The sequence below is a fragment of the Chrysochloris asiatica genome, unplaced genomic scaffold (genome assembly GCF_000296735.1).
Source record: "Chrysochloris asiatica unplaced genomic scaffold, ChrAsi1.0 scaffold00024, whole genome shotgun sequence".
Classification (NCBI taxonomy): Eukaryota; Metazoa; Chordata; class Mammalia; order Afrosoricida; family Chrysochloridae; genus Chrysochloris; species Chrysochloris asiatica.
In genome coordinates, this window is record NW_006408542.1 from 12,851,652 (window position 1) to 12,864,422 (window position 12,771).

The window sequence follows — 12,771 nt, forward strand, 5'->3', positions numbered from 1 at the left end:
GAATGGTTTTCTGAGATTATAAATGTATCAATCTAGCATTTAGTTAGAGTATACCATGTGCATTAAATGAAATTATCTTCCAAGGAGTCGTACTAATGATAGCTATAATACTTTGCAATATATTGCTTTTTAGTCTGCAAGGAAATTTCACATGTGTTGTTTTTATATTATGATCCTTAAATAGTAATTAAAAGTAAGTTGTTAAGTGCTGTTGAGTCAGTTGTGACTCGCAGCGGCCCTATATCAGGTTTCCAAGGCTATATATCTTTAAGGGAGCAAAATGCCTCATCTTTTTCCTTTGGAGCAACTGGTGTACTCAAACTACCAAACCTATGGTCAACAGTTTGGTGCTTATACTACAGAGCTGCTGTACTCCCAAATGTAGGTAGGGTAGGCATTGTTAAGTTGTTGTTGTTGCTAAGTACTATCTAGGATAAACACTAGACTACTAACTGCAAGGGCAGTGGTTCAAATCCAGTAGCCACTCCTTAGAAGTTCTGTATATAGGGCCACCGTGAGTTGGAACCTGATAGCAGTTAACAACAAACAGCATTTTAGGTAAAGAAATTTGGACTAGATTAAGTGGCTTACTCAAAGTAGCAACTAATAACAAAACCAGACTACCTTCTTTATGTAATCTAATAGATTTACTCCTTGTTCCCCTACCCCTAACCCTTACATCTTGAAATTATATAAAAAATAGATTTTAAATTGACAGAAGCAAAGGATGGTGGTAATAATGCATTATAACTTCCTTGTAATAAAACTTAATTGTCTGAACGTGGACCACAAATAAATTGTGATTAATATAAGGTTGCCATATTATTTTCAGATTTGCAATTTTAAATACCATTTATTACCATATTGTGGTTTACAGAGGAGTCCCTGTGGTAGTGTGAACCATTAACACAAAAGTAGCTAATCACTAGGTTGGTGATTCTAGTCCACCCAGAGGTGCCTCTGCAGAAAGGTCTGGTTGTATACTTTCAAAAAGTCATTAATTGAAAGCCCTATAGCGTACATGTCTGTGACACATCTGGGATCTCCAGGAGTCAGAATTGACTCAACTGATAAAATTACCTTCAACTGTAATTACGGTCTTCAGGTAGTAATTAGTACATGATAAAGTGTTACATAGAGAACTATTACAAGGATGGCTCAGGACCGGGTAGTGTTTCATTCTGTCAAACATAGGGTCTCTGTGAATCAAAATGGACTCAACAGCACTTATCAACCACAGTGTGTATGTGGTGACTTTATAGATTTATTTTTTCTAGGTTCCGGATCAGTATGGAACTATTAGAGCTGTAGCAGAGGGAAAAACAGATCAATTTTTAGTAGGCACTTCACGGAACTTTATTTTACGGGGAACATTTAATGATGGCTTCCAAATAGAAGTACAGGTAAGCTGTGTGGTTTTAATTATTAACTATTTTTTATGATACCTTTTGTTTTTTTTATAACAATGGGTGTATTTAATTTTCAGGGTCATACAGATGAACTATGGGGTCTTGCCACACATCCCTTCAAAGATTTGCTCTTGACATGTGCTCAGGACAGGCAGGTGTGCATGTGGAACTCAGTGGAGCACAGGCTGGAATGGACCAGACTTGTAGATGTGAGTGAAGCAGATGTGATTGTGAACCCCAGGGAAAGCTCCCCAAATGATTTAACATGTTTTATATATAACTCCTTAGCTAAGAGGGTGGAGGGAGGAAAAAGAAAGTGTCTAGACACAAAGGCTCCCCTTTTGTTTTTAAACTTTATATTTTGAATTGAGTATATCATCAGATTTACATTAAAAAATCGTACACTGTATTTCATCTCAGTGATTGCAATTCCCTCCACATACCAACAGTTTACAATATTTACCCCTATTCACTTTATCTGTTACATCCCTCCTAACACAGGCCCATTTTAAAGAAGGGAATCAACAGGGTAAAAAAAATTCAGTTTTTCTGTCAGTGTCATTTGTGAAAATCATAAAGTCTTTACATGTTCTTGAAGCATTAGTTGTTAGGGAATTTTTTGGCCTCTGGTGGTGTTGCAGTTGTATTTAGTACATGCTGCTCACTAACAGACTCTATTTCCTGTCTTTCTTGTGAGTTGGTCTTTTGCTGTGTTATCTCCCAGTTCCACCCAGTTAGCACCTTTTCTAGCCCAAAGGTATATGCAAGTTCTCTTTAGACTCTGAAGAACTGTTTTGTTATTTTCCTTATTTTTGTTCCACTGCCTAGTCATAAATTTGTCCTTTCTCCTCACCACTCTGCCAGAATATTGCTCATATTCCCTTCCTGCTCTGAAATTCTTTTTCTTCTCACATTCCATATGATGTTTACCATTGGCTAGAATAATGATTGAAATTCCATGATTATATGAAACAAGTTATTTTCAAATGTTTTTGCCACTATTCCCATAGATCTAGGGAGACTTTCTGATGGACTTCCCAACAGCTGTCTGTCTCTCTTCTAGGAACCAGGACACTGTGCAGATTTTCATCCAAGTGGCACAGTGGTGGCCATAGGAACGCACTCAGGCAGGTAGGGTCTTTAAGGGAAATGTGAGCCGACTAATCGGAAGTGGTGGGATGTGTAAATTGTGATTTAGGAATATGCTCAATCTGATCTGGAGAATTAATATCTTAAATAGCACACTAATGTGTGTGTGGCTCTTACCTGTGTTAGCTAATGATTCAGTCCTTCAGTACTTACTGAACGTATCTACCACTGAACGTATCTACCATTTGGTAGACACTATTTTGAGCATTCAGTATGTATCAGGGAAGAAAATAAAATTTCTTTCCCTTACTGAGTCTATATTTTAGTAGGGCTGGGAGGGTGTGGGAAGCAGCATTATAATTAATTACAATATATCAGGAAGTGGTAAGAGCCATGGTGGTGATTGGTGGTTATGTGCCGTGTAGTCGGTTCCGACTCACAGCGACCCTGAACAGGGTTTCCGAGGCTGTATGGGAGCAGAAAGCCATCTCTTTCTCCTGTGGAACCACTGGTAGTTTCAAACTGCTGACTGTGAGGTTAGCAGCCTGACTCATAACCACTACACTACCAGAGCTCCTTGATGAGAGCTATGGAGGGAGACAAAATGAGTGTAGAAGGTTGAGCGGGAAGTGCCGTGCCGAGTTGATAAATAGGGTGGTTGGGGCAATTTTGTTGAGAAGGTAATAATTAAAAAGAGGCTTAATTTTCCTTTGTGAAATTATAGAATTATCAGAAATTTTCATTATGTTTAATTGTAGGGAAGGGAATTGAAAGTTGTGCTTTAGGTTTTGTTATCCTTTCCTTTTTGAATGCCACACAGATTCATAATAAATGTGTATTTCCTGAAATCATTATTGTCTGTACTCCAGACCTCTTACACTACCTTTCAAGGTTATTAAGTGACACATATTATATTATCTATGCTAGTAAGTAGATCTCATCACAAATAACTTAATTTCTTTTTAAGGGAGCATGGGGGGGCGGGGGGGGGCGGGGAAGTAGTCAGTTTTTCCGAAAGTTAAAACCATAGAAAGTGTGGAATACTGATTTATAGTTGAATCTGTAGTGAACACATTTTTATAAATCTTTTTTTAAAAAAACATCTATAACTTAGATGTTTTTAAATCAACTAATTCATTTAACTCTAAATTACCCCCCCTCCTCTCTTAGAATTTCATCATTTAAAAGTTTTTTTATAGTACATTTTCCTGTATCTGTTGGACAGAAATTAACCCCTCTGGAAAGTAAAAGATGTTCAAATTCCTTCTCATATGTTGTTGTTATGTGCCATGGAGTTGGGTTTCCGAGGCTGTAAATCTTCACGGGAGCAGAAAGCTTCATCTTTCTCCCACAGAACAGCTGGTAGGTTCGAACTGCTGACCTTGCAGTTCACAGCCCAATTCGTAATCACTACGCTACCAGAGTTTTCATATGTAGTGCTTTGAAAATCTTTTGGAATTCTAGCAAAACAGATCTTTAAAGTTAAGATGAACTTTGGGTATGTAACTAGAGATAACTATTTGAGCAGTTTTTTTAAATAATTGAATTTCAGAATTGAGCTCTTTCAGAGAGCAATTGGTGTAATTTGCTTTACTATCTCAGACTCCTTCAAAACATAGTAGATTGTTGTGTTGTTATTAATTTGTCGTAAGCACACAGGAAACAACCTGCTGTAGTGCTTAATCAGGTGTTCAGAAAATCTCAAAGAAGGCCACTTTCAATATGTGTTTGACACCTACCTGATAAGTGCTAAAGTTACTGCAGTCTTAAGAGCAATAAATAGTTTTTTGAGCATTTGATATCTCCTGGTGCTAAATTCTTTTTTTGTGGTACTTCTGATATTAGCAAGATCCCAGCAAAGTTATTATTAACCTCTCAATTGCACAGAGGAAAACAAGATCCAGAGAGCTTCGGTCATTCAAATTCTATGTGGTCTGAATCCTGTCTTTTTCTGCTACTCCACTAATAACTCTTGAGAATTGCTTATGTAAGTGTGTATATCGTTACTTAGAAATAATTGTAAAGAAGACTCATTTTTGAAAATTAAATCATTTGCTGGCATATTTTAAAGTACACACTATATGTAGTATTTGGAGTCCTGGTGTGGCGCTACAGGATAATGTGCTGGACTGCAAAGTCAGTTTGAACCACAAGATCGGAGGTTCAAGCTGACCAGCCTAAACAACTAATAGACTTTGTATTTCTGTAGATCTGCTTCTTTTGGATATTTCATGTAAATGTAATCTTACAATATGTGATCTTTTATGATTGTCCTCTCTCAGCATTATTTTCGAGGTTTGTCTATGTTGTAGCAGCTATTGCCATATATTCAGCACTTGGTAGGTAATTGCGTTGTTTCCACTTTCTAGCTATTATGAATAATGCTATTAACAAACATATACAATTTTTTCTGTGGATGCATGTTTTTGATTGTCATTCCAGTGACAGTTTCCACAGAACAAAGCGGTTTTGTATTCAACAATTCCTACACATTTTGTTTAGTGACATTGATTGCAGTCCACACAGTGTAACAGTGCTCTTCCCCCTCCCTCTCTGTGTGTCTATCATCTCCATTTGTCCTTCTTTCCCATTCCCTCCTGCTTCTGAGCTTGATCCCTGGGCAGATATTGCACTTTTGGTCTCTTACGGTTGATTGTTGTAAAAAGTGTGCATCTCCCTGGTATCATTGTTCACTGTCTATTGTTTGACTGAAAGTTGAGCCACAGGGGTGAGTTCAATTCCAGGCCCTGGTGTGGCACTATAGGATCAGCATGGAACTGCAAACCACAGGGTTGGCATTTCAAACCCACCAGCTGCTCCTCAAACTCTATATAGGGTCACTATGAGTCATGCCCTACTATATTCATGAATATATTTGTAGCACATATAACTATGTTATCATGTGCCATCAAGACAGTTCTGACTCATAGCAACCCTGTGTAGGGTTTCTGAGAAATGACTGGTAGGTTGGACCTTGCAGTTAGCAGTCCAGTACTTATTGTGCAGAGCCATATATAAAAATATGTGGATGTGTGTTTTAACTCACTGTATCTATATAGATACCTAAGAGTAGAAGTGCCAATTTTTATGGTAACCTTATGAATGACCTTTTGAGGAACTACCAAATTGTGCTCCAAAGCAACTGGACTAGTTTATAATCCCACCAGCAATGTTATGAGGGTTCCAAATCGCCACATTTTCACCATGTTGTCTGTATTTTGATTAGAGCCATCCCAGTAAGTATGGTTTTTATTTATGTTTCTCTGACAATTAATAATACTGAGCATTTATTTCAAGTGTTTTATGTATCCTCTTTGAAGAAATGCCTATTAAAAACTTTTATTTTGTAGGGTTTTTTTTTTTTCCATTTAATGTAGGGTAGATAGAAGTAAGGGTTAGGGTTGGGACTATGGCTAGATCTAGTCTAGATCTGGTGGTGGTTATGTGCTGTGGAGTCAGTTCTGACTCATAGTGACCCTATTAAGGGTTTCCAAGGCTGTAAATTTTTACGTGAGCAAAAAGCCTCGTCTTTCTCCTGTGGAACAGCTGGTAGTTTCCAGCTGCTGACCATGAGGTTAGCAGCCCAATTCGTAACCACTACGCTCCTAGAACTCTTTAGGTCTAGGCCTAAGACTTCATTTATTGTTGGGGTTATAGTTAAGATTAAGGTTAGTGTTAAGAGTAAGGCTTGACCTACTTTTTAGGATTACAGTTAGGGTTTATTTTTTATTTTTTTCTTTAAATCAATTTCATTTCCTCTTCATTTGGAAGTTCTTTAACTGTATTGTTCTCTCTTTTTAAGGTGGGTTTTTGTTGTTGCAACTGTATCTCCAGTGTTCTCTTTTCAGTGTTATAATAGGGCTGTTTTACTTTGCATGCTTGTATATCTGAGTTGAGTCTGTAGTGATAATGCAATGTATGTTAGTCTCAGGTTTTTGTCTCCTGTTGTGGTTGCTCTGTACAAAGAACTTCCTTTAGTAATTTTTTTGGAAGATTGGTATGGTTTTCACAAAATCTTTTAATTTCTGTTAGTATGAAAATGACCTAATTTCACCATCATATTTGATAGACAGTTTTACTGGATACATGAGTTTCGTAGGCAATTTTTTTCTTTCAGCTTTATATATGTCATCACATTGTCTTGTTCCCTGCATGGTTTCTGCTTGGACATCAGACCTAGTCTTATTAGTTCTCTTTGGTAGGTAACCTTTCATTTTACTTGAGCTGTTCTCAAAATTCTTTCCTTATGTTGGGTTTTAAAACATTTGATTAAAATATGTATGGTGTTTTTCTTTTGGGGTCTTTACTGTTTGGAGTTCATTCAACTTCTTGAATGGCTGTCTTCTCATCTTTCATGATGTTACGGAAGTTTTCTTCCAGTAACTCTAGGACAGTGTTCTCTCTGGTTTATTTTCTCTTCCTGTTTTAAATTCTTGTCATGTAAGTTATTCCTCAATTGTGTTGCACATAATTCTTAGGCTTTTTTTGTTCTTTTACTGCTTCCCTAGTAGATGACAGATTTTTCTTCAAGCTCAGTAACTCGGCTTTCCATTGATGTAGTTCTGTTTCTTTGCCCTTTCAGTGTATTATCTATTTCAGAAGCCTCAGTGTTAATTTTCTGGCTTTCCGATTGCTGTTTTTATATGGTTCCCATTTTTCAATTAGTTTGTCCGTTTGTTTCTTGGGTGTTTCTTTAGTTTTGTCTGTGTTTTCCTTGACTTCATCTGTAGTTTTCTCAATCTTTCTCACAATCCATTTACATTGCCTAATTAGCATTCTTTTAAATTAGGTATTTCAGATACCATATCTAGTGTTATATTTTCTGACTATTTTGGTCATTTGAGACACTCTGTGTTGTTTCTTTGTATAAACTGAAATTGTCTGTTTTCTCTAAAACATTGTGATACTTATATTTAGTTGCTAATTGTATAGTGGTATATTCTCAGGCACTATCACCTGTCCCTTGGTGGATGTGGTAGAGACCGGAAACGTGAATTAAGTTCTCTGTTCATTGTGTAGCATAGTTCAGGGTGGCTTTATGCACCTCCAGAAGCAAAGGTGCTATGCCTGGTGCCCAACCCCAGACAGAGAAGAGGCTTCGCAGGAAGGAGGGGGGTTCCACTGGCTGCTGGGTTGGCAAGAGTGGAGACTGGCCATGCCCCCATCTAGCAGGAGGGCACAAGAACAAGGGAGAATTTCATGCCTTGCCTGCAGTCTCCTGTAGGCTTGTGCACAGTCACATCCTGTGCCTGTAGGCCACCATATTAACAGCTATTCAAAAAGCTAAAGATGGCCACGCCATACCAGTGCAGCCACCTGTTTTTCTTCTCTCTCATTGCTCCTGTTCAGCTTCCTCTTTGGTCAGTAGTCAGTCATCCTGTGTCTGATCCTGTGATTCTCAGGGTTCCAGGATCACCATCTGTATGTTTTATTCAGTCTCTCAGGCCTTTGTTTCAAACGCTCATCTCACTCCTTCTGTTTACTCCACCATCATGCCCTGGACTGCATTTTGTCTTATTATTGAGTTGTAAGAACTCTTTATGTATTCTCCTATGAGAGTCAGAAATAAATAGAACTGCCTTATTTTTCAGGATCTCAAGATTTTCAGCCTTTGACAAAGTACAATCTTACCATGTTCATATCACTCATTTTAGAAGAAAATGTTTTCATGTTCCTTCTCTGGTGGGTTTGCGCCTAATATTGGTTCTGGCAGATTTTACTGTTAAAGACAAGTCTCTATATGATTTAAAAATAGTTTCTCTCATTCTGAGGCTTAGGTTTTTCTTTTTTTCCTCTTGCTTTTGATAAACTAAGATAGAAGCTCAGTGTCAACAAATTTTCACTCCTATGTGTTGTCTTTCAATTTTTCACTCTTAACATTTTAAGTCTTTGGTCCATTTTCAAGTTTCTTTTTTTATAGCTGTGAGGTAGGGTGTCCAGCCTCATACTTTTGCACAGGCTTATCAAATTGTCCCAGCACCATTTGCTGAAAAGATTGTTCTTTCCCCCATTGAATTAACTTGTCAAAAATCATTGACCATATATGTATGGATTTACATTTGACCTCATTTATATTACATTGACTCATATGTCTAGTTCCAGGCTTGATTGCTGTATTATTGCAGTAAATTTTGAAATCAGGAAGAACAGCTTTGTTGTTCTTCAATATTGTTTTTACTATCCTGGTCCCTTGAGTTTCCACATGAATTTTAGGATCAACCAATTAATTAATTTCTACAATGAACAGTTGTGATTTTGATAGGAATTGTATTGTAACTGTTGATCAATTTGAGCATTGTTGCTATTTTAACAATATTGAATCCATGAATATGGAGTTTTTTACCCCCTTTATTTAGATACTCAGTTTATTTCAACAGTGTTTGTAGTTTTCAGTGTACAGATCTTACACTTTTTAAATTAAAATTTTATCTATTTTACTCTTTTTTGCTACTGTTGTAGATAGAATTTTTTCCTTAATTTTATTTTTGTCATGTTCATTGATCTTATATCCTGTAGGTTTGTTGAACTCATTAATTCTAATACTTTTTATTGTATTTCTTAGAACTACATACAAGAAAGATTGTGTAATCTGAAAATAGAGATGATTTCACTCTTCCTTTCCAATCTGGAGTCTTTGGTTCTTACCTAATAACCTGGTTAGAACCTTCAGTAAATAATTGAGTAGAAGTGTTGACAGTGGACATCTTCAACTTTTCCCAAGCTTAGAGGAAAACAGTATTAAGTATAATGATGTTGTTGTTGATAGGTGCCATCAAATCAGTTCCAACTCATAGCATATCTGTGTATAACAGAACTAAACAATCCAGGTCCTTTGTGTCCTCAGATTTATGTTTGAGACCAGTGTTGCTTCCACTGTGTCACTCGGTCCATGTTGAGGGTCTTCCTCCTTTTCACTTAGACTCACTTTTCCAAGCATGATGTCCTTTTTCAGGGAATAGTCTCTCTTAATTACATGTCCAAAGTACACGAGACCAAGTCTTGCCATCATTGCTTCTAAGGAGCATTCTGGATTTACTTCTTTCAACACAGATTTATTTTTCTGGCAGTCCATAATATTTTTAGTACTCTTTGCCAATGCCATAATTGAAATGTATTCATTATTTTCTGCTCTTCCTTATTCACTGCCCAGTTTCATATACATATGAAGCCATTGAAAATACCATGCCTTAGGCCAGATGTACCTTAGTCTTCGAAGTGACATCTTTGCTTCTTACTACTTTAATAAGGTCTTTCTTAGTATATTTGCCCAATGCAATATGTCATGCAATTTCTTGACTGCTGCTTCCATGGACATTGATAGTGCGTTGTTCTTATTGTTAGGTGCCATCAAGTTGGTAGTGACTCATAACAACCCTATGCCCAACAGAACGAAACACTGACCAATCCTGGGCCAACCTCACAATTGTTGCCACGCTTGAGCCCATTGCGGCTGTGTTGACCCATTTCGTTAGAGGGTCTTCCTCTTTTTCTCTGACCTTCCACCTTACCAAACATGATATCCTTCTCTGGAGACTGGTCCCTCCTGACATGTCCAAAGTATGAGAGATGAGGTTTGGCTATCCTGGCCTCCAGGGAACACTCTACTGCACTTCTTCCAACACGGATCTCTCTGTTCTTTTGGCAGCCCATGCATGGTACATTCAATATTCTCCTCCAACATCATAACTCAGAAGCATCAATTCTTCTATGATCTTCCTTATTCACTGTTCAACTTTTGCCTGCGTATGAGGTTATTGAAAATACCATGGCTTGGGTCAGGCACACCTTAGTCTTCAAGCTGACATCTTTGTTCTTCAACACTTTAAAAAGGTCTTGTGCAGCAGATTTGCCCAATGCAATATACATTGTTTGATTTCTTGACTACTACTTCCATGAATGTTGATAGTAGATCCAAGAAGAATGAAGTCCTTGACAACTTCATTCTTTTCTCCATTGATAAGAATGTTGTTTATTGGTCCAGTAATGAGGATTTTTGTGTTTTCTTTACATTGAGATGCAATCCATACCAAAGGCTGTGGTCTTTGATCTTCATCAGTAAATATTTTAAGTCCTCTTCACTTTCAGCAAGCAAGGTTCTATCAGCTGCATATCGCAGGTTGTTAAATGAGTCTTTCTGCAGTCCTGATGCCACGTTTTTCTTCATATAACCCAGCTTCTCATATTATTTGCTTGGCATACAGATTGAATAAGTATGGTGAAAGAATACAACCTTCTTGCACACCTTTCTTCATTTTAAACCATTCAGTGTTCCTATGTTCTGTTTGAACAGCTGCCTCTTGGTCCAGGTCCAGGTTCCTCATGAGCACAACCGTGTGGTTCACAGTCCAGTGCTAATCCTACAGTGTCACACTAGGATTAGTGATATTATTAATCATTGATTACAGAATCTTAGATTTCTTGAGCCAGTAACCATAAACTATTTGATTAATAAATTAATAAATAAATGTAGGCAGACCATGCATAATTTTCTAATTTTTTAAAATTTCAATTTCTTGATGAGATGAAAAGTTCTTCATTAAATTCACAATACATGTGAACCTTTATCATTACGAATCTGAACATTTGCAGTTTGTGAATTACTGAAAAGAATATATTCTGCTTGATTTTTTTGAGACACCCCCAATTAGCTACTTTTTCCCTGCCTATTTTCTGAAACCAAGTTCTCAAAAAATACTTAAATGCTGATACCACCACAGGACCTCCGAAAACCACAAGATTTTTGTACCATCCTATGGAATGCCAGGTCTAGATCAGCTCAAAGTTCTCCAGGCAGTTTACCCAGAATGTATTCTGATCTTGTCTGTACCCAGTTCTCTTTCCAAACCAATATAGTGTTTAAGGGGAGGGAGTTTTTGTTTTGTTTTTTTTTAGGTTTTTATTATGGATTGAGTGAAAGTTTATAGGGCACATCATCAGTTTTACATTCAACAATTCATAAAACTTGTTTCATTACAATGATTATAATACCCTCCATATACCATCAGTTAAAAGTATTTCTCTCTATCCACTTTAGCTTTTTAAAAAACGCACAAACAAAAAAAAACCCACTCAGGCATATGTAATAATTTACATCTCCAAAGGGCACATTCTGCAAGTCTGCTCCTGGCCACCAGTTCTTAGTCCTTCTCTTCTTAGTTGATGAATCTAGCGTCCTTAGCCACTCAAGGGGAGGGAGTTTTGACCACAGTAATTTTATAAGCTTGAAAATGGAGGTGTGAGACACACAGAATTAGAGAGATCAGTAGGCTTGAAGTGATAACAGGGAGAATATAAAGCAAAAGTTAAAGCTGAAAAGTTTTTGTTTTTTTAATAAACTTTTAATTGAGTGAAGGTTTACAGAGCTGATCATAAGTGTTACATTCAACAAATCATTACAGTGATTGTGCTTCATTACAATGCTTGCAGTCCCTTCCATGTACCAACAGTTAAACATATTTACCTGTCTTCCTCCCTGTATCTCCCGCTACCTTCATTTTTCCTCTGCCAACCTCCCTCTTGTGGCGTATTACCTTCCCTCTAGCCCGTGAATAATTTTCCCTATTCCCTCTGTACTGTAACCATCATAGATTGTTTATAACATCAAAGACTGTTTTCTAACTTTTTACAACATTGATCTCATACAATATTTGACCTTCAATGATTAACTAATTTCACTCAGCATAATGTCCTCCAGGTTCATCCATGTTGTGAGGTGTTTTGCACATTCATCATTATGATTCAACATTGCATAATATCCCATTGTGTGTACATACCAAAGTTTGTTTAACCCTTCTTCTGTCTTCATTTAAGTTGTCTCCATCTTTTTTATGTGTCTCTTGTAGACAGCAAGTTGAAGGATTTTGTTTTCTTATCCATTCTGTTCTGTCTGCCTTTGACTTACACATTTAACCAATTTACATTCTATTAATTATTGATAGATATGAATTAATTGCTGTCGTTTTGTTGTGTGTGTCTTCTTGTGTGGTGAATTTCTCTGATTTCTTCTTTTTTTTATTTTAATGTACGAGTATATTACTTTGCTTTAAGGTTATCTGGTAATTTATTAACATTTTTCCCTATTTAAAATAGTCTGTTTTATCTTAATCTACTTGACTTCCTTGACATTTGGAAGTTCTATATCTACACTATTTCCTCTTTTTGCTTTGTGGTTGACTTCATTATAAATTGATGTCTCTGGTTCCCTGTTTTCAGTCTTGTAGGTTTGTTTTACTTGAAATATTTCTATATCTGGATTGTCATGTATGGTAATCTC

The 12,771-nt window shown here is 36.9% G+C and overlaps 1 protein-coding gene across 1 annotated transcript in view; it reads left to right on the forward strand.

Annotated features, from left to right (window-relative positions):
- The window catches only part of EML4 (echinoderm microtubule associated protein like 4), a 241,702-nt gene that overhangs the window by 198,905 nt on the left and 30,026 nt on the right, over nucleotides 1-12,771 (forward strand). Inside the window, exons 17-19 of the mRNA XM_006839462.1 lie at nucleotides 1,278-1,403; nucleotides 1,487-1,618; nucleotides 2,473-2,540. Coding sequence (XP_006839525.1) covers nucleotides 1,278-1,403; nucleotides 1,487-1,618; nucleotides 2,473-2,540 — 326 coding nt within the window. The remainder of the gene's footprint in view (nucleotides 1-1,277; nucleotides 1,404-1,486; nucleotides 1,619-2,472; nucleotides 2,541-12,771) is intronic.